The sequence below is a fragment of the Lynx canadensis genome, chromosome E1, assembly GCF_007474595.2.
Source record: "Lynx canadensis isolate LIC74 chromosome E1, mLynCan4.pri.v2, whole genome shotgun sequence".
NCBI lineage: Eukaryota > Metazoa > Chordata > Mammalia > Carnivora > Felidae > Lynx > Lynx canadensis.
The window spans coordinates 54,980,087-55,000,796 of NC_044316.2; the positions used below are offsets into that span (position 1 = coordinate 54,980,087).

The window sequence follows — 20,710 nt, forward strand, 5'->3', positions numbered from 1 at the left end:
ATGTGGACCTTCCATCTCTCTCCTTGGCTCTGTCTTAAGTGCTTCATCAAATGGTTTTCTTGGCTGGCTGCCAGGGTAACTAGCATGGGTGGTTGGTTCATTTTGTACTGAATTCCTGGTATCTGAGGCATGTCTGGTAGGAGCGTGCCTCTCTGGGTCTTCATCTCAAGTGTGGACCACCCTCTGCCCTCAGTCCTGTCTTCCCCCGAGGCTGCTTTGATTGGATGAAACTTGCTTCAATGCACAGTTGAGCGTAAATGGTCCTGAAATTTATGCGTCTTTGGGGTATTTGACAGCCATCCTCCGTGGTCTCACCAGACACCCCAACTCTCCTTCCTTGCTGACCTTCCTTCAGCATTGTTTGAAGTCCTGGAATCATCCCCCTTTGAAGAACCCGTGAGACTGTGGCTCCAGGCCCTTTATTGTGGAACTTAATCAAGCCTCCTTCTCATGCTCAGGGCAGGATGTGGGGCTAAACTGCTTTAGGATCCAGAAGAACCTGGCTTGTTGGCTTTCTTCTTTGGGGGCACCTTTGCACAGTGACACATGTCCGGGAGCTCAGCAGGCTCACAACCCAGCTTATTTGTGTCTGAGGAAAGAAGAATTATATTCTAAAGCCTAACAAGATGTGGCCACCAGGAGGCACAGATTCCCGTGGTCTCATCGTCCGGGGCCTTAGGAGTCCCACCAGTGTCTGTGACATGGAGGAGGGATCTGAACAACCAGTTTCCAAAGTCTTTCCAAGAGAACTTTGTGCAGAACTACATGGCTTCCAGTCTATGGTGGCTCATTTATGTTGTCACTTTATAAACTTGATTCTCTTAAGGCCAGAGAATCTTGCACTTGAGTTAGATCGATGGTTCATAGGTTGGCACTTTGTTTGGAGGGATCATGGGGCTGAATTCCACTGCGGGGAGGGGGTTGTCCCTGGGGATGTTGAGTTTGGGATTGAGTAAGAGCCCATAGCTCCATGGGGCTCCAGGTACACTCTGGACACACCCCATCCGTGTATGTGTGTGCATGCGCACATGCGTGTTGTAACATTAAAACAAAAGACTAGACTAGTTAGCAAGTGGAAACCCACTATCAACTTTATTCCTTCTTGTATTTGTGTAAAATGATCGATTTGAGGAATGAGGAACTAAGCCAGAAAAGGAAAGTCTGAGAGATGAAGGGATGCCTCCCCGCTGGTGACTTTGCTCCATCTTTGGTTTTCTCCCTGAGACCTGACTCAGCAGCCTCAGCTCAGCCAGGCAAGAACCTTGTGAAACGTGGGAATCCCCGTCCCTCCCATTGCTGGGGGCACAAGCTTTAGGAGGCGCAGTGGCTGACAGCCTTTCACCCTGCCCAAGGAGCCTTCGGGTAAACAAGTATTTTCCTCTTACAAGAGACACTTCATGTTTGGTGACTAACTTCCTGTGCCTCTGGAGTGGCCCCGGTAGCATTCCCACGTGGATATCGTGGATATCGTGCCTCCTTCCTCGGGCCGGGCTGGCTGAGGGGCTGGCGCCCTGCGGTGCTTTGGGAAGGAGCCCCCAGGGAGCCTTTGAATAGTTAACAGTCAGTCCTTGGATGACCAGCCAACTGGCCACGGAGGGGAGGTAGGATGTACCCAATTGATGTTTTCCCACAATTAGTACCCAGAAAGCTGTCCCCTAGAGGGAAAATTTAAGGACCTTTTACAGCCCCACGTTTTGTTGCTGCCACACTCTTTTAACATTGGTTCCTCCGGAGTCACTGCTACAAAGGGATTGTTGTGGGGCCCCTGGAGACGGGCGCTCTCTGTAGAGCAGCTGATTGATGACCAACCTGAATTCGGCATGGCAGTCTTCCAGGCGGCCTCCCAACCCTTCTGTTCCCTAGCTCAGGCCTGCCTCCTCTTTGCCCACCTGACTGGCAGGGGGCGAGTAGCTGGAGGAGACAGGTTGCTAAGCAGCCTGGCCTGGACGCTATGCCTGTTTCGGTCGAATGAATAGCTGCAGTGTTCAGAAGAACGAGGGGGTTTGGGCCTTTCCCAGAATCAGGAGAGACTTTTTGGGGAAGGGGGCTAAGAACTACCATTCTTAGCACAGAGCCATTGCATGGGAGGGCTTCTGGCATCTTCCTTTCTGAAATGTTAACTTGCTGTAACATTTCTTCCCGGAAGTGAAGTACCCAGAGCCCTGCTGCTGACTCCATGTGCCCATTTTGTTCCAGAGTCGTTACTGTCTTAGACACCTCCTCCCCCACCAACCAAAGAGAAAAGAAATGAGGTCCAGTAGCTTCCCCCGAGCGCAGTTTCTGCCACTGTGATCGTTAGCATATCGTGCACTTGAGGCCCCTGATCCGAGCGTGTGTGAGGGGCCAGGTTTCCCCAGAGACGGGGAAGACAGGTATGTTGTTGCCATTGGACATTTGGGGCAGTGGAATCAAGGGTCGGCCTTCCTCCCCACCCTGCCCAGGCTTGTTTCAGAGGCTGGGACCTTCGCCTTCTCCAGGTTGATCAGGTTTAAATGAAGCACTTACTCTGAGCAGTGAAATACAGAGCAAGTCCAGCAAAACGTCTGATAAGAAACCTTTGCTCTTAAGTTTCTGCACTCGGCCAGCACTGAAGGACCTGTAGAAGTGGGCGTTGCAGGGCGGAAGTTTGCACTAAGGATCAGAGAATGCTTTTCTTTGGAGAGATACAAAGCCATTGTAAAGAGCCAAGAGGTGAGCCAAGAGAGAAGCTGCCTCCGTGCTAGGGCCTTTCTGGGGGCCTGGTTCAGTCGCTTGTTAAAGGCACAGTACATGCCTGCTCCAGGGTTCCACGAGCTAGCCCGTTATGATAAAGTCTCTCTTTTTTCCTTAGACTGAAAGTAAGAAAAATCTCTTGGGAGCAGATAGTCTTTTGTGCTTTAGTCTTGGGATTCTCATGTTACAGAGTTGCCACCTCTTGCTTCCTCAGTACTGGGTAGGGGTGGCAGTGTTCTGGGATGGCTGACCAGGCCCCAGGGGAGACAGCGGGCAGGGTCCAGGTGTACAGGTGACGAAGGCTGGCATTGGCTCTGCTTGGCATTGAGGGATATTGGTCCCCACTGGGGGCCGCGGAGGAGAGCCTGAAGCAGGCATCCAGAGCATCTTGGCTGCTCTGATAAAGGGGGATTAGGAGGTTCAGGGGTCCCAGAAGGCCGCCAAAGCATCGGCTCACTCTTAGGTTCTTTGTGTTGCTTTTACCTTTTCTCCTCCCTTAAAATCCTGAGTGGTTTCAGTGAAGAAAGTAACTGTGTGGGTCAGGAGCCCCGGGCTTACCTCCTTGTATTTATTTCTCTTCTGCAGGATAACCCAGAAGTAGAAAAGCGAGATCCTCAGGAATTAGTTGGTGAGTACCCCAGGGGGAGCCTCGGAGGCGGATTCCTGAGTCTTGCCCGGAGCAAACTGGCTTCCAGCCATGCAGGGCCTACCCCTGCATGGGGCTTCTCTCTGCTTCAGCCAAGGCAGCCGTTCTGCTGAGAGCCTGGTCCCTTCATGTGCTCTCTCAGGGCCTTTGACATTTCCTAAGATGTCTGAGTAAGACGCCCAGGGAACAATTCTTCTTTGAAAAGCATATTCATGGTGCATTTCACTGGGCTGTGGTCAGTTGCCAATGTTTTCAAGATGGATTTAGGGCCCCTTTCAGCTGGGAGCTCGTTCCAGTTGTGCCCTAGGCTTGTCCTCTGTCCTTGTACGCCCCCTCCCCGCTTTGCTGGCATATTCGTGTACTCAAGAAGCAAATATGTGGCCTCTGCTGGCACTTTGCTCTGTCCCCAGGAGGGAACATGCCTCGTAGCCCCAGAGTCCAAGACCCTTTTGGCTTGTGGGGCAGGGCAGTTCTGTTTCCGAAAAGTGGCATCCCAGTCCCTATGCTAACTCTGGTCTCTTAATCCTTTTTTAGAAAGTACCTCGACTCTGTCAGTTTGGTCACGGACTTTGTAACAGCTCTGCCAAAGCCTGTGCAAACGTCATGGAGAGGGCGACCCTCCCTCCGTGTGGTTAACTGTGACCATCTCTCCCTGCCTGCTCTGTTAATCTTCACAAAGCAGGGGTTCTGCTTCAAAGGCAGCCTACGGAACCTTCCCCTGTGCTTCCAGATGGAGGCTTTGTGGCCTGCAGGCCCTCGAGCCCATCCTTTTTTTGGACAGGATCCTCTCACGGGATATGGGAGGTGGAAACCTGTCCTGTGTTCCTAACTAAAAGGATGAAAATTACCCCATTACATTTGTTCTCTGAGCAAGGATTGGGTAGGAAGGAACCCTCAATAAGCAGCCTCAACCCTCAGCAGGATTCTGCCTTTAGCGCTGAGTGTTGTGTGTGATGAACACAGTAGGAGTCTTTCAAATCCTATAAAACCCAGAATTTTCCTAGACCTCAGAGTTCACTGCTTAGAAAATGGCCGTGTAGGGGACGTGCCAGCTGGCTTTGCAAACAGGGGAAGCAGAGCACAGTGTCCTCCCCGTGGGTAATGCACAGGGGCATGTATGGATCGGAGCCTCAGTCTCCTGTTCCTTCCTGGCCTTACCAGTCCCTGCTGTAAACTACCAAGAAATGGGGGCTAGGGGTCTGTGGGGTCAGAGCAGCCGGGAGCCCGATGCAGCAGTGAGCTCTGCCCACAGTGCTCGGCAGTCAGTGGAACTGGGGGGCACATCAGCACCTCCGCCCCAACTTCCACCTTTTCTCTCCTTGCCGTTTTGTGAAAATAGTTTTGTTGAGGTGTAGCTTACATAGGGTGAGGTTTGCCAATTTTTAGGGTGCCATTTGATCAACTTTGACAGATGCGTGTAGTCACCTATAAACTCTCAACTCTAACACCTATAAACTGTAAAACACTTCTGTACAGGGGTGCCTGGGCAGCTCAGTCTGTTGAGCATCCAACTTTGACTCAGGCCATGATCTTGCTGTTTGAGTTCAAGCCCCACATTGGGCTCTGTGCTGACAGCTCAAAGCCTGGAGCCTGCTTCAGATTCTGTGTCTCCCTCTCTTCTCTGCCCCTCCCCCGTGTGCGTGCTCGCTCACGCGCTCTCTCTCTCTCTCTCTCTCTCAAAAATAAACATTAAGGGGCGCCTGGGTGGCTCAGTCGGTTAAGCGTCCGACTTCGGCTCAGGTCATGATCTCACAGTTCGTGAGTTCGAGCCCCGTGTCGGGCTCTGTGCTGACAGCTCAGAGCCTGGAGCTTCCTTCAGCTTCTGTGCCTCCCTCTCTCTCTGCCCCTCCCCTGCTCATGCTCTGTCTCTCTCTGTCTCAAAAATAAATAAACATTAAAAAAAAAATTAAAAAAATAAATAAACATTAAAAGAATTTTTTAAGATCCACCTCTTTGTAAAGTTTTTTTTTTTTTTAATATTTGTTTTTGAGAGAGAAGAGTGCATGAGAGCAAGGGAGGGGCAGAGAGAGAGAGAAGGACAGAGGATCTGAAGCAGCTCTGCACTGACAGCAGAGAGCCCAATGTGGGGCTCGAACCCATGAACTATAAGATCATGACCTAAACTGAAGTCGGACTCTTAACCAACTGAGCCACCCAGAATCCCCATGAAACACTTCTGTCGCTCCAGGGATGCCTGACTGGATTGGTCAGTGGAGCATATGACCCTTGATCTCCGAGTCATGACTTCAAGTCCCACTCTGGGCCTAGAGCTTACTTAAAAATTCATTGATTAATTACTGTTTAAAACAATTAATTTCCTTCGCTCCAAAATGTTCCTTATACCTCTCCTCACAGACGATTTCCTCCCCGGGCCTCTGGCAAGCAGTGTTGTACCTTCTTCACTACAGTTTTGCCTTTTTTAGAAATTTCATAAAGATCAGGATTTCTCAGCCTTAGCACTATTGACCTTTTGGACCGGATAATTCCTTGTTGTGGGGGCCTGGCCTGTGTTTTACACGGTGTTTTAGCATCCTCGGCCTTCTGGATGCCAGTGGCACTCCCCTCCCTCTGCCACATGTGCCAAGGAAAAACGTTTCTAGACATTGCCTAATGTCCCCTTGGGGATTGGGGGGAACGTAATTGCCCCCAGTTGAGAACCACTGACAGAAATGAAAGTGCCATCTTATTTTTTGTCTGGCTTCCTTCGCTTCCCATATGGTTTTGAGATCCTTCTGTGTGATTGAGCGTATCCGTAATTTCGTTTTATTGCTAAATACGTTATTTTATTGTAGGATTACCGCCACAATTTAATCTGTGCACCACAGTAGGTATTGGAGCCTCGTAGTCTTGTTTGCTCCTACTGTTTCTCACTCAGGAGGTGGTACTTGAGGTCTGCCTGAACTCAGCTCCTTTTGTTAATAAAATACCTCTGGAGATAGGCCTCTCGGGTTGCTCCCCTGGTATGGGAAGCATTTTCCTATATGTAGGTGGCTCCAGGTTTTGTTTTCTTTTTTGCAATTAAAAACAAATTTTTATGTGTTTTATTTTCTATTTGAGAGAGACAGAGCACGAGCAGGGAAGGGGCAGAGAGACAGAGACAGAATCCGAAGCAGGCTCCAGGCTCCGAGCTGGTGAGCACAGAGTTCGATGCAGGGCTCGAACTGAAGAGCAGTGAGATCATGACCTGAGCCGAAGTCAGACGCTTAACTGACTGAGGCACCCAGGCACCCCTTTATTTTTTTTATTATTATTATTTTTTTAAGTGTATTTATCTATTTTGAGAGAGAGAGGGAGAGAGAATCCCAAGCAAGCTGTGTGCCATCAGCCCAGAGCCCGATGCAGGGCTCAAACTCACGAACCGTGAGATCATGACCTGAGCCGAAACCAAGAGTCGGACACTTAACTGACTGAACCACCAAGGGGCCCCTAGGTGGCCCCCGTTTAATGGAGCAAATGAAAGCAGAGCAGCTGACTCGGGTTCCTCCGACACTGTGGCCGCTTGACAGCACTGAGCACGCGTGGCCAGTCTGTCCCCTCCAGGCAGCCGACGGATGCCCCCTCGTCATGCCTGGAACTGTGGCCTGAGGCGGTAATCCAGTCGGCTTCTCCGTGTCTCTGGTGAACTAGAGCGCACTCCACTGCCTCCTCCCCTCCCCACCGTACCCCCCAGGCACTTCTTCTCTCCCCACCGTTACGTAAGCCCAGCCGACTAGCTGGTCCTGCTCAGATTCGTACCTGGCCGTCACGCATACCATGACCGTTTTTGGCTTGGATGTGCACGGGGTGAGTCACCGAGGTAGACTTCTCAGATCCTGAGTACGGCTGCCCTTCTAGAATGCCCCCAGTAGACCCCAAGGGCAGCCACAGTACTGGGAGCTGCCCCCAAGGGCCTCGGCACCTTTCTCCATGGATTTCCTGGGAGGATGGTTTGAGGCCTTGTGGCCGCCCACATCACCATATGTATGTGGGGTTGATGTCGTCTACTTTAGATCATCCTGGGCCTTAGGAAAGAATCGCCGAAGGATGGCTTCTGAAATCACTGAAGGAAGCTGTGGGAAAACTTTTATCTAATTTTCTGACTATATCCCTTCACTTGCCAGTTACTGCGGAGGAGTTCTTTTGTTCCTAACCGGGGAGCTCAGGAGGGGCCCTGTCACACTATATACTGTTTGAGTCCTAGTGTGGTTGGGTTGCTGTGGCAACAGTGTCACACCCTGTTTTTCCAAAAGGCTTTCCTGGCAAATGCCAAAGGGCATTCTTTGTCTCTCCATCACATGCACACATACATTCTCCACCCCTTCTTGTGCCCAAAGCCTGCCCAGGCCCTCCTTGCTTTTGCCGTCCGGAAATAACGAGGGCCAGCTCACCCCAGCTCATTCCACTCTCAGCTGGCCTCTGCAGCCTGCATGAGCCTCAGGCTGAGATGGAGGGAGAAGCCAGGACGAGACTTGAACTCTAGCCAGATAATGGGTGCCACCATCGCTGCAGGCGTCAGGAGACAGAAGGTGCTGGACAAAGAGGAGCATGTAGTCCCCTGGCGGAAACCGCTCCTAGGCCGCACTGGTGTCCCGGGTCCACAGCAGGACGTGTCACCCCGTGTTGGTCCTCGGGCCTTCACCCAAAATGGCACGCCTAGCGCTCTGTTCTCAGGGCACATCCAGTGAGAACCCACTGCCGGCCGTGGGAGTCTGCACGCGTAGCGCGTTATGAGACTCCGCCCCAGCCTCAGTGCAGGGTGTTTCGTAGCAGTTGAGACTGGCAAAGCCCGTGGAGCCATACCCTCAGCCCTTCTCGGCACTGAGTTCTTCGTAGTAACAGCACAACTCAGTGGAGATCAGAGCGCCTTATCTGCTAAGAAAACATTAACCCAGCCCCGGTAGAAAAGAAGGCGAAGGCTGTGCTAGGCTCTCATCACGCCGTCCCGGCAGCCACTCAGGGCTAAGAGATAGTATGGCCCCGGGCCTGGCACACAGTGGGTACCCAGTAAGTACTTGCTGGGTGTTCTTGGTGCTGGTTTGTTCATTCTTTCCCTTCATCCTGCCCCACCCCACTCCGCCTGCTGTTCTCTCATTGTATGCTCCTTTTCATGAGAGAATGTTTTCAAGAGCACAGACAGAATCTTACAACAAACAGTGCATTGTCTGAGTGACCCAGAGCACACTCTGCGGGCCCAGGGTGGCCAGAGGCTACAGGGAAGGGAGCGGAGAGTGGGAAACTTGGGTGGGCAGTGGCCGATTGCTGAGGGAACTAGCCCTCGGGAGTTGTGGTTCTTCACATCAGAATCAGGCCCTTTGTTCCCAAGAACTAGGCAGACCAAAAGAGAGTTGATTGGTTTGTTTTTAAAAGACTAAGCTAATAAGCAGCAGGTAATGTTTGAAATATTTATGCACAGGGCAGTTTTGAATGCTTTGAATCCCACAGCCTAGGGAACCCCGAACGCTGCTTCTCCTGTATCTTGGGTCGGATGGCCTAAGGTGAGAAGGATGACATACCAAGCAACTCTGCGAGTTTCCAGGATCCTGGGATGGTGTTGTAGGAACACAACCGGGCGGGCTGGAGCTGGCTCACTCCGTGAGCCAGTGATGCGCCCCCCACCTGGGCCTCGGTCCAGCGACGAGAGAACGAATACCCCGGAATCTGGCAGACGCTGTAGATCACAGCTCTTCCCCTGCTCACCTCCCACCCCCCAGCTGGCTGTTAAACATTTACCAGCACACCCTGCACGTACCCTTTCCTTCAAAGTTAACTGCTGGACGTAGTAGCATGCATTCTTGACACTTGTCCCCTCTTCCCCCGGGTTGGCACATGCTGGTTCCTTCTGGTCATTTGATCTCAATTCAGATGACACCCGCGGAGAAGCCACTGGGAACCCATTGTACCGTTTCATAGCCTTTATCTCTCCTGGAAAACGTATGTGCCTTTTTTTTTTTTTTTTTTTTTTTTTTCCTTTTTAAACTTCATGTCTGGCCCTGATCCTTCCCCCGTCCGCAGCCATCCCCTGACATCCACACTCACAGAATTTTTCTCTCTCTGTCCTCCCACAGCCTCCTTTTCTGAAAGAGTCCGGAACATGTCGCCTGATGAAATCAAGATCCCACCTGAACCCCCTGGCAGATGTTCAAATCACTTACAAGTAAGTACAGAGCTCGGCTGACGAGGCCTGTGTAGATGAGAAAGCCTGGGTCAAGTGTCTCGTTTGGTCCGACTTTAAGAGCCCTTCCGTAAAAGAAACAGCCAGGTGGGCAGGAGCGTGCAGTCCTGGTTACCTCTCTTAGCCTGCCATCAGGAGTTTGCTCTGTCCCCACCGCCACCCTCTGCCTCATCACCTGATGCTGTTCTAGCTGGGACCCCCTAGCTCGCCCTCAGGTCTGAAGCCGAGGCAGAGAAAATAAGGTACCTTCCATGCAACCCAGCTGAGCCAGTGGGGACCTTTGCCAAGAAACTGAGGGACCATTAAAATGTAAAATAAACAATGTAGAAACACCAAAACACAAGCATTTCTGTGCCTGAGATTCCTGTGCTCCTATTCCTGACGTGGCAGTTCACTAGCTCGTCTGACAGAATCGCAGACAGACGTGGCCTGAAGTTCTGAAATCCCAAGGAGGTAGACTATTTCGTGCAGTTACTCCGTTGAGAGCAGGACCTCGGGGTGGGGGGACGGGCCCTGGGATTTGCACCTCCTTTTCAGCCCCTGTGATTGTTTCCCCTTGTCCTCTGGGGGTTCCCCTGTGTGTGGAACCTTGCGACAGACCATGGGGCGGACACCCAGGGCTGCCCACTAGTGGCATCAGGTCCCCCTGCTCTACCTCTCATCCCACAGATTCTGCTGGTGCCTCTGGCCACACCACAGGCCCATGGCACCATCCTGACGGATAGATGACTAAGGGGACCCGGGGCTCTGGAATGCAGCTGGCTGGGCAGGGCCAGAGTCGGGGTTGGGGGCACAGTACAGATTCTCTTCCTTTCCCAGAAGTCTCCTCCCTTTGCTGAGTTGTCCACCACCCCCCCCCCCCCAGGATAGCATCTCCCCTCCCTGCCAGGCAACAAGCCGCAGCCTGGAAGGACAGTCTGGCGATCTGCCAGACAGAGACAACCGGCTGGCTCAGCCTTCAAGTTCAGTGTATTTCTCATTTTTAGATTCTCCTAATCGTGGAAACCACGACATCAAGTGAACGCTTTAGTTGACTTGAAATGGGAGAACCCATCTGATGGCCCAGAAAAGTAATCTGTAAGATACAGGTCACCCTCCATTTGCCAGGTCTTCTGTGGAAAGCCTCCCTTTGCCCTCGAAGAGATAACGTTGAAGTTTGTGGCTCTTGGTTGTCTCTTCCGTGGTAAATGTATTACAAACCTCTCTCTGCACTTCAGTGCTTCCTCTGGCCAGTCTCGGCAGAAAGATTCAGCCTCCTGACAAAGGGAGTGGATCACCTCTCCTGATGTTCCCAAAGGGCGTCACACAGGACCTCCGGCCCTGCCCACCTCCTGTCGCAGGTGAAGAGTGCCCCAAATGTTTTCCTTCTGGAGAGTCTGTGCCTTTAGCCGCCACTAGTGGGGGAGGCTGCAGAGAGACCTTGCCCTGGGCCAGCACCAGCCTTGCTGGGTAACACTGGTCCACCTCACAGGTGGCTCTGTCCTGAGACTCGGGTGTCTGGGGCCTCTTCACGCGCTGGAAAGTGTGGAGGCCATCTGCTGCAGGGATCACCTGTGGGTCTTGAGATAACCTGTGGGACTGGTCTGCATTCCTGCCAGATGACCCTCCTATTGCCGGTTGAAAGCCAGAGAGCAGGGGTTTTGGGGGCGGGGGAGTTCTAATGAGATGAGCTCTTGACCCCTGACAGTGCCTCTGCATAAAGTGGTGGGGACTGGCCATCTGTGAGCCTCCCTACAAGGGACACCGTAGGAAGCTTATGAGACCAAATCCAAAAAACTCTACTCCTGCCTTCCTCCGCAAGAACTTAGCCTTCCCAGGTCTCCCACTGAGGACTTGACCCGGTGTTTAAATTCAAAACCAGCATGGAGCCCCTGCCCATCCACTCTTTGCCTGAATCCTCTTTGGATGATTCAGGAGCTGATTCACAGGTGGGGATACGTTCGTTGTCTTGTCCGCGGTTTCTCTTCCTCGACCTTTTACCACCCCCTCTGCCAGCCATCCAGAGGGAGGAAGCAAAACGAAAACAGACTGATCTCAGTCTGTCTTATTTGCGCTCCGCGCCGGTCACAGGCTGGGTGGAGAAAGACAGTGTGGCTGGAGTAGGGCTGCGCATGGCTCTGTGGGTCTCCTGTGACCAAGTGTCCCCACACAGCACGTGTGACCACAGACTGGGATTGTCGGTGGTGGGGTGGCGTCATAAGTGCCCTTCTGTTTCTCCGCCTAGGACAAGATCCAGAAGCTTTATGAGCGGAAGATAAAGGAGGGAATGGATATGAATTACATTATCCAAAGGAAGAAAGAATTTCGGAACCCCAGGTGAGTTTCCCGTGGGCCTGCAGGGTCAGTTGAGTCGCTGATGTTGGACTGGGGACTGGGATGCCCCCATGGAGGTGGCAGGGTGAGGCTCGGCTAAGATCCCCCCTCTGTCCAAAGGGGCCATCACCCAGACTGCAGTAACACCGAAGCCAGGGTGTGGAGTGGATGCTGAGAGACCTGAGCTGGGCTGGAGGAGGCCTGGCCGGGTTCTCTTGCTCGCCCTACTCCTAAGGCACACAGCCTCACAACGTCTCAGTTTCCTCATCTCTATAATGAGGGAATTGGACTAGGCCATTCCCGTGGGCTCCTCTTTCACTTCCAGAATGTCACTGATTCTGCGTACAGGTGACAGGTTTTGCGAACAGAGCTGTGTCTGGGTCTTACTCTCTCCAGGGTCTGAGCAGGTGGCGCACCTGGGAAAGTCTGGTATGGTGGTGACCTCAAGGACGTGCCCCGGCCCTTATGTGGGCCCAACCCGGCCACACAAACTGAGGGTCAGATGTCTAGATAAGACCGAAAACAAAAACAAAAAAAAGCCCACGGCCCTTGCCTGGACACCATACCCGTCCTGGCTAACGGTCCATCTCTCTGGGAGTGGGGAGGACGACGAGTGACTTCGTGTCAGGCCAGTGGACGTTTCCCGTTCTGTCGGGAATCCTGTTTACAACAATTCAGCTGGGTTTAAAGGGTTCGTCTGAGCCCAGGAACTAGACCGTTCTGGCCTCTCAAATCAGGTGCCACACAGGCCACGGGACTAGGGCCTGCTCAGTGCCTTCTGGCATTTTTCTTTCAGCATCTACGAGAAGCTGATCCAGTTCTGTGCAATTGACGAGCTCGGCACCAACTACCCAAAGGTACGTCCCGTGTGCAGAGGCTGGGGGTTGAGGGGAGGGTACCCAGGGCCCTGCGCTCACCTCGCTGGATTCAGCCTGGAGCTGCTGAAAGGCCCGTGTAGCGGCAGTGCTGGCTGGAGAGCACAGTTCCCTGCTCCCTTGTCAGGAGTCCCCGCTGCTCTGGAATAGTCCGGGGAGAGATTGCGGTGACAGACCTGGCCCCAAGCCCCAACCGGTCAGTGAGGGTGGACTTGGCTGTGCTCTGATGGCACAGCCCGTCAACAGGCTTGTCCCTGCTTCATATTCCCAAGAGCAAATCGGCCACCCCTTTGGCTAGAAACCCAGGATAACATCTGAGTCCCTATGCCCTTAGAGCAGGGGGAGTCCAGGCCAGGAAGATCCATGGAAAGATTCGGGGAGAGGGGACTTGGGTTTCTAAACCATCGGTCATCCAGTGACCCTTGCTGGCTGCAGCATTAACTCCTTCTTTTTCAGGATATGTTTGACCCCCATGGCTGGTCCGAGGACTCCTACTACGAGGCATTAGGTAGGTGGCCGTCCATCCGTCTATCCTGTCTGTTCATCCAGTCAGTCAGCCAACATGTATTTCAGGGTCCCCACTGTGTCAGGCCGTGTCGGAGGAGGTAGGTACACAGTGTTGAACAAGACAGACCCGCTCTGACTCAGGAGGCTTATGATGCAGCACGGAAGGCAGAGCGGTCCTAGCAGTGAGCAGTGTTGGGGGACAGCGCCCAGGCAGGGCCATCTAGCCAGCCGAAGGGGTGGGACGGCCTTGCTGTGGGGGCCGTGTTCAAGACGAGGTTTGAAGACGTACAGAGGCCAGTCTGGCAGATGCAGACAGTGTCCCAGGCAGGGGGACGGAGTGTTCTGAGGCCGGCGAGAAAGCATTTTCTCAAGGGTCCCAGTAGGGAGAACTGGGAGGAATTACAGAGTCCAGGCCCTCAGATGGCAGACCTGAATCGGCAGCCCATGGGCCAGGTCTGGCCTGAAAATGTGTTGTGTTTGGCCCACACGTCTTATCTTGTTTTAACTTGAATCAGTTGCCAACGTTTTACCTAAAATCCGTAACGCAGCTGCTCTTGGTCAGTGGGAAGGTATTCCACCCTGGCCCTGCGTCCCCGTCCCCGCACAGTGACAGTCAGCTAGGGCTCAGGGGCAGCTCACCCCTCCAGACGAGGTCCTTTACATCTGAGGCCTCTGCTCTGTAGATCTAAGGCCACTTCCCTTTGCTGGTCACAAAAGGACGGTGAGACTGTGCGGCCTCGAGGCCACCTGCGCGCGGGGGTGGGGGCGTGACAAGTGCTGTTGTGGGGTCCCTCCGCCTAGAGTGTCTCTTCACGTGGGAGCTGTCCCAGGGCTGCTTTTGTTACAACTTCTCTGGTCTCTGTAGCTAAAGCCCAGAAGATCGAGATGGACAAACTGGAAAAGGCCAAAAAGGAGCGAACCAAAGTAAGTGGTGGACAAGGGTCCTGAAGGAAAAGGCAGGTGTCTAGGGTGTCGTTTCCCACCACCCCCCACCTTCAGCTTGAAGGTGCCTCTCGGTTACTTCCGTTTGGTTTCTTGGGGTCTTGTGGTTTGCTGCGCGATGTCCTCCTTGGCCTCCCCCTTCCAGCTGCAGAGCCCCGGTGGCTTTCTCTTTAGTGTCACCAGTGTCCTCCCTGAGAGGTGTATTCCTTCCGAGAGTACTTACTTGGCCCCCAGATCTGATCTGCACAGTCTGCCTCAGTGCTTCCTTGTAGGTCCCATGTCTGGTGTCCGGGTGACCCCTCGTTTTAGGGCTCTGAGCACCACTTCTTCCCAAGCAGCATGTTCTAGATCCTTTGGGGAACGGAAATTTGGCTCTGAGACTAAATGAGACTTGTGCCCTTTGTGAGCAGTCTCCGAGACAGAACACTGGGCCTCGGGGCACCAGCTCTGCCCACCCTTGGTTTGGTCTGACCTCCTGCAGCAGCTGTGGCCTCCAGGATGTGCCCCTGACCCCTGAGCAGAAAGGCTGCCAGCCCTCTGGGAGCCGGTGCAGGGGCGATCGGGTCTTGTCGTTCTTAGCGCTTGGTGAACTGCCCCTCTCTCTCTTTCCCTCCCCATTCCAAACCCCAGGCTTAGTGTGGGACGTGTCCTCGGCGCCTGGGGACCAAAGCTGCGCTTCTCCCGTGCGGGTGGGTGCGCCTCCATCCCGGGTGCCGGGCGCAGTGGCGGGCCGGGGTGCCCTGCACGTGCAGAAACTTGGAGACACCGGGAGCATTCCGTGTCAGTTTGGAGGGCTCTCCTCAAAATGGTAGAAGTCCCTCCAACGCCTCTCCCTCCCTCAGACAGCACGACAGGGCTGCCTCCCAGTGCCTCCTGTGTATGGTGCCAGACTCTGCCGCCCGGGAGCAGACGCTGGCAGAGGATGCGGATAAACAGCTTGGCACAGGTTTTCTCTCTTTCCTCTTCCCCCTCCAGATCGAGTTTGTGACAGGCACCAAGAAAGGTACCACGACCAACGCCACGGCCACCACCACCACCACGGCCAGCACAGCGGTTGCAGGTAGCAGGCTGCCTCGTTTGGGGGAGCAGAGGCCATGGGGACCTGGGCCCAGGTTCCACCTTGCTGTGCTTCTTTCCTGACCCCAGAGTTTGTGAGGCATCTTGGGAGCCTGGGGTGGGGTCCCCGGTTCACCGGCTGCCCCTCGCACTTCCGTGGCAGGCGGCCCCGAAGCTCTGACCGCTGCCTGCTAGAAAAGGCAGCGTCGCTCTTTGGTCTGTCTTGATCCTGACTCATCCCTTGCCTTCCTCCAGATGCCCAGAAGAGAAAGAGCAAGTGGGATTCGGCCATTCCGGTGACAACGATAGCCCAGCCAACCATCCTCACCACCACGGCCACCCTGCCAGCTGTCGTCACGGTGACCACCAGTGCCAGCGGCTCCAAGACCACGGTGATCTCTGCCGTGGGCACCATCGTGAAAAAGGCCAAGCAGTGACCCGAGGGAGCAGCCCGGGTGGCTCGGACACTCTCCCTTCCATCGAGGGGAGGGGCCGCTCCAGGACTTGATGAGAGTGCGCAACCCGGGGACCGACACGGCACAGAGGTGCCGCTTTGTGTGTTTCAGGACTGGGATCTGCTCCCGCGACGCCACCCCAAGAGGAGCCTCCGTGTGTCATCCCGGCCAGGAAAAGGACATTGCCGCAGAGGAGTCGGGTGCTCCAGAGAGCGTCCACACACCGCTTGGGGTCTGGTGCCCTGTTAAAAGTGCTGTGTTCTTACATCTCAGCATCTTGGATGCAGTGGCCTCTGCCTGTGGTCCGTTTTCAGGCACATGTGGAAGTTCCAAGTGTCCTCTCCTCTTCCCTGTTGGGGTTATTACCTCAGGGTAGGTAACGGAATGGCCGAAGCCTGTGGTGCTAGGGGAGGCCCCGTGTCCCGGCTGTCTGCTGCCCTGATCCTGAAACCCGGCTGGTTATCAGACGAGAGCCTCTGCTCCCTTGGGGGCCACTGAGCCCTCTCGGACCACTTTTTGGACACACCCAGGCTTTTGAAGTCAGCCGGTTACCAGAAGGCCTGGGTTTGATCCCCAACCCACACAGCCAGAGGGGCCTCAGCGCCTGGCCAAGGTTGCCCCGGTCCTTCAGTGCCCGCCGAGCGCGGCCAGCAGGCTCCTCGCGGCGCGGGACATGACTCACCTCCTGCGCTGGCCGGCGGCAGCTCATTGTTTACGTGCGAGCCAGGCTCCTGGGAGGACCCTGCCACCCCACCTTTCCTGTGCCTGTTATCTCTGCCCCACAGCAGTATCTGGGCAGCGCCAGCGGCCGCCGGGCTCCTCTTGGGGCCAAAACAGATTTCCCAGCCGCCGTCGGCCCGAAAGCCGGGAGGAAATTCGCTTGCCTTCCTTGCTGTTTGGCAGCTCTCCGGTCCAGCGGAAGGGCTACGTGTCAGAGAGGGAAGCCGGGCCGTGAAGAGCCGGGTTGCTTCTGTGGCACGGGCAGAGCTTTAGAACGATGGTCCTCAAAGTGCACCTGGTAACTGTTGCATGACCAAAGGAGTGTGGTGATCCTGCCCTGCCGTCCCCGAAAGAAAAGTGGACTCACATTGGTCCCTTCCCCCGTCCCCCCAGCCACACACACTTGGGCACCAAGGGAGGTCCGTTGTCCCCCTCCCCTCCTTTGCTGGGACTTCGCGGGCCCCGGAGAGGAGCTGCTGTGCCCTGAGTCCCAAGAGGGTCTCTGAAGGCTGGCTGCCCTGCAGCCTCCAGCAGGGGCACCTCCGTAGTGTGGGGGCTCTGGGGCTCGCGCGGGAGGCTGTGTGGCACAATGGGAGTGGCACTGGACGCAGACTCGGCCCCTCTGCCCTGGATCCTGGGTTAAACTTGAAGTTGTGTGTTGGTTGGTGTGTCTTGGGCCATTGTCTCTGTGAGTCCCCTCTGTCAAATCACCGTAATAAAGCTTTGTAAGGTGGTTGTGAGGAGTCCGTGAGCTGATGCGCGCAAGAGCTTTATAAACTGTAAGGGACCCTGCAAGTGCGTGTTGCTGGCCTATCCGGCGCCTTCTTGCTTTAGACCAAGGACAGAAACTCCACAGCTGATAAAAAAAAAACTCCAAGGTCATGGCCCTTTGCTGTCCTCTGGGCACCCACTGCCCTCCCATTGAGCAGTAATGACCACTCACCCAATGAGTTGGGCAGCCCGAGGGTAGCCCCCCGGAAGCCTTGTGAGTTGGGTCAAGGTCTCTAATCCCTCTGAACTTTACTCTTTTTGTAAAACAAGATCAGTGCCTGCCCACCTTAGTCCCACTGAAGGTGGCACGGGGTCAAATGACCAGTTTCTTTCTGTGGAAACGGTGTCACAGGCACTAGGCACCAAGTCGTTTCTGCCTGGTTTGCTCGCAGAGAACTCAGCCTGGTCAGCCGAGCTCTCCCACCCACCCAGGCATCCCTGCCTTCTTCCTGTGCTTCTAGGAGCACGACCTTATGATCTGTCCTGGGCCAAGAGCTCCACACCTGAGATCCTGTGCTGTCCCCACATGTGGTGGGCCACTTCGGAAACCCCTTTTCTGTCGCCATCACCCCTGCTTAGTTCCGGCCCTCGTCCCTCTTGTGGCAGATTGCTCTGACCTCGTCTGTATGTTTTCTCGGTCTCTCCCGCTCCCATCCAGGTTCCATCTGGCCACCTCCTCCTACACCCCCTCATCACAGGACTCTCGCCAGGTCGCGTGGCCCCTGCTTTCCCCCTGAGAGTCCCCCTTCAGTGTGGCAAGGGAAAGACACCAGTGGCCTCGTCACCACTCCCAGCCTCCCGAGGCCTCCAGCTCCTTTTCTCCACTGCCCTTTGACCATCCCCACCTCTGCACATGAGGCACTAACAGATGCAGCTCAGGCCTTCCTTCCCGGTCTCCCCTGGGCGTTCATCGCTCCTTTCTCCGTGCCTTGTAACGGCTGAGCACACGTTGGGGGCCAAGACCACTCGTCTCTCCCTGTTCTCCTTGTGAGTGGAGACAGAGTGGTCAGCCACCTTGTGCCCCAAGTGCCCAGGTGACTGGAGGGACAGGGATGGAAGGAGAGGTGGTTCCTGCCCGCTCGGTCACTGGTCTGAAAGCTCCCAACCCTCATCCCACCCGCACGGCCTTCTGTTCTGGATTACCGGCACATTGGCAATTGTTGAGGCCCAGTGATAGGCACAGAAAGGTTCATTCACTATCCCCTCCAAATTCTGTGTATGTTTAAAATCTGTTAAAGGAAAAAAAAAATGAAAGGGCCGTTGAGCCAGAAAAGAAGAATGAGGAAGATCTCCATGGACAGATCTGGAGTGATCTCAAGGAAGGAGAAAATGACAGGGGCAGGGTGTAGAACACCGCGTGTCATACACTGCCTGTTGTGAAGAAAAGAGGAAATACAAAACAAAAATGAGAGCAAAGAGATAAAAGAATAAACTCCCAAGAAATTAAGAAAGTTCTCTAATGTTTGGGAAACATCAATATGAATTCATGATTCCAAAAAAAAAAAATTTCCCAGCTATGTCCACTGGAAGGACCCGGAAGCAGTGGCCCATAGGAGCAGTCAGTACAAGCAGCACCCAGATCTCGACCTCATAATGCGACTCCCCACAAAAAGGAACAGGGCTCCTTAGAGAAAGGGCTGATCCTGAAATCTAAGTGGGACTGGGGCAGTTTATTACAGAAAGCCAGGAAGCCTGACAGGAGTGTTCCAAAGGTCAATTGAACCGGTTTTGAAGGGATCTCCCCCTGGCCAAATGGGATTAAATTTGAACCTTCAGAAAGAATGCAATTATTGGGGCGCCTGGGTGGCTCAGTCGGTTAAGCGTCCGACTTTGGCTCAGGTCATGATCTCGCGGTCTGTGGGTTCGAGCCCAGAGCCTGGAGCCTGTTTCAGATTCTGTGTCTCCCTCGCTCTCTGCCCCTCCCCCGTTCATGCTCTGTCTCTCTCTGTCCCAAAAATAAATAAAACGTTGAAAAAGGAAAAACTCTCTTGTTCCCTGTACACTACCACTCACAACACCCCCAGAACACTTCTGACACCCAATGTGTAGGCTTTTCACATCCTGTAATTTCTTAAGTTTATTTATTTAGTGGAGAGAGCGAGCACGTGAGCAGGGTAGAGGCAGAGAGAGAAGGGAGAGAGAATCCCAAGCAGGCTCTGGGTTGTCAGCACAGAGTCCGATGTGGGGCTTCAACTCATGAATGGTGGGTGAGACCATGACCTCAGCTGAAATCAAGAGTCGGACACTTAACTGATTGAGCCATCCACGCAGCCCCCACATCGTGTAAGTCTGACACCAACTGCTTGTAGTTTGCGCAGACCCCAGGTTAAGAGCTTAGTACCACAAGACTGCCCCCTGCTCAAATGCTGATTGTAGGGCCAGGCCCCTGGCACTTCTGACCAACTGGTTATAAATTGGAAGTTCCCATGACCCCCTCTTCAGACTCAATAATTGGCTAGAATGGCTCACAGAACTCAGGAATAACAGTCAACTTATTAGACTAGCTTATAAAAGGGATACAACTCAGAAACAGCCAGATAAAAGAGATACATAGGGGGCTCAGTAGGGATTAAGGAGTATGGAGCTCCCACGCCTTCTTTGGGCACACCACCCTCCCAGCACACCAGGTGTTCAACAAGCTGGAAACTCTCTGAACCCCGTTTGGTTAGGATTTTGATGGCGGCTTCAGTACGAGGCATGGTGGATTAAATCACTGGCCATTGGGGATGGAACTCAATCTTCAGTCCATTCGCCCCACTCCCCAGAGGTCGGTGGGGGTGGGGTGCGGGTGGGGAAGGGTTGAGGCTGAAAGTTCCAACTCTAATCATGCGGTTGGTTCCCCTGACAACCAGCACCCCCATCCTTAGTGGCTTTCCAAAAGTCACCTCATTAACATAAACTGGTGTGATTGAAAGGGACTTGTTATGAATAACAAAAGACACTCCTTTCACCTCTATGGCTCCCGAGCTGCTCTGGGAACCATGGACAATGACCATTTATAGATGTCTTACTATATCACAACATCACCATTGTACACTATTGAGTAAATACAAAATTATTCATGCAAAAAATTATTCATGCATAGTATTTGAAAAAAAAATGTAGTCGTGGACCACTGGAATTGAATACCTTAACTCTTTACTCTGAAATTGATAGTTAAAAGAATTCACCCTTTGGGCATTCCTGATGGAATTCTAAAATGGCACAATCATTCTGGAAAATAGTATGGCGGTCCTCAAAAAAGTAAACATGGGATTGATTACCACATGATCCATCAATCCCACTTTTGGGGATATATCCAAAAGAATTGAAAATAGGGTGGAGAAGATTTATTTGCACACCCCTGTTCATACCAAGAAGTGGAAACAACCCAATGCCCATTGACAGAGGAATGGATAAACAAAATGTGGTATTTAGATACTAAGGAGTATTATTCAATCTTAAAAAGGCAGAAAACCTTGCCTCATGCAACATAGATGGATATGATGACAAGTGAAATAAGTCAACCACAAAAGATAAATGCTGTATGATTCCACTTATATAAGGTATCTAAACTAGTCAG

At 53.4% G+C, this 20,710-nt stretch overlaps 1 protein-coding gene across 3 annotated transcripts in view; it reads left to right on the forward strand.

The window, feature by feature from the left end:
- The window catches only part of LOC115501834 (SAP30 binding protein), a 36,595-nt gene extending 19,475 nt beyond the window's left edge, over positions 1–17,120 (forward strand). For 2 of the 3 annotated variants that reach the window (XM_030297040.1, XM_030297041.1), the window contains 8 exons: positions 3,298–3,340; positions 9,403–9,491; positions 11,734–11,825; positions 12,619–12,679; positions 13,154–13,205; positions 14,070–14,128; positions 15,122–15,206; positions 15,458–17,120. In XM_030297040.1, the coding sequence (XP_030152900.1) occupies positions 3,298–3,340; positions 9,403–9,491; positions 11,734–11,825; positions 12,619–12,679; positions 13,154–13,205; positions 14,070–14,128; positions 15,122–15,206; positions 15,458–15,639 (663 nt within the window). In that variant the 3' untranslated portion in view covers positions 15,640–17,120. Of the gene's footprint in view, positions 1–2,568; positions 2,692–3,297; positions 3,341–9,402; positions 9,492–11,733; positions 11,826–12,618; positions 12,680–13,153; positions 13,206–14,069; positions 14,129–15,121; positions 15,207–15,457 lie in introns of all 3 variants that reach the window. The other variant, XM_030297039.1, reaches the window with a different exon arrangement.
- Positions 17,121–20,710: the final 3,590 nt, after the last annotated feature.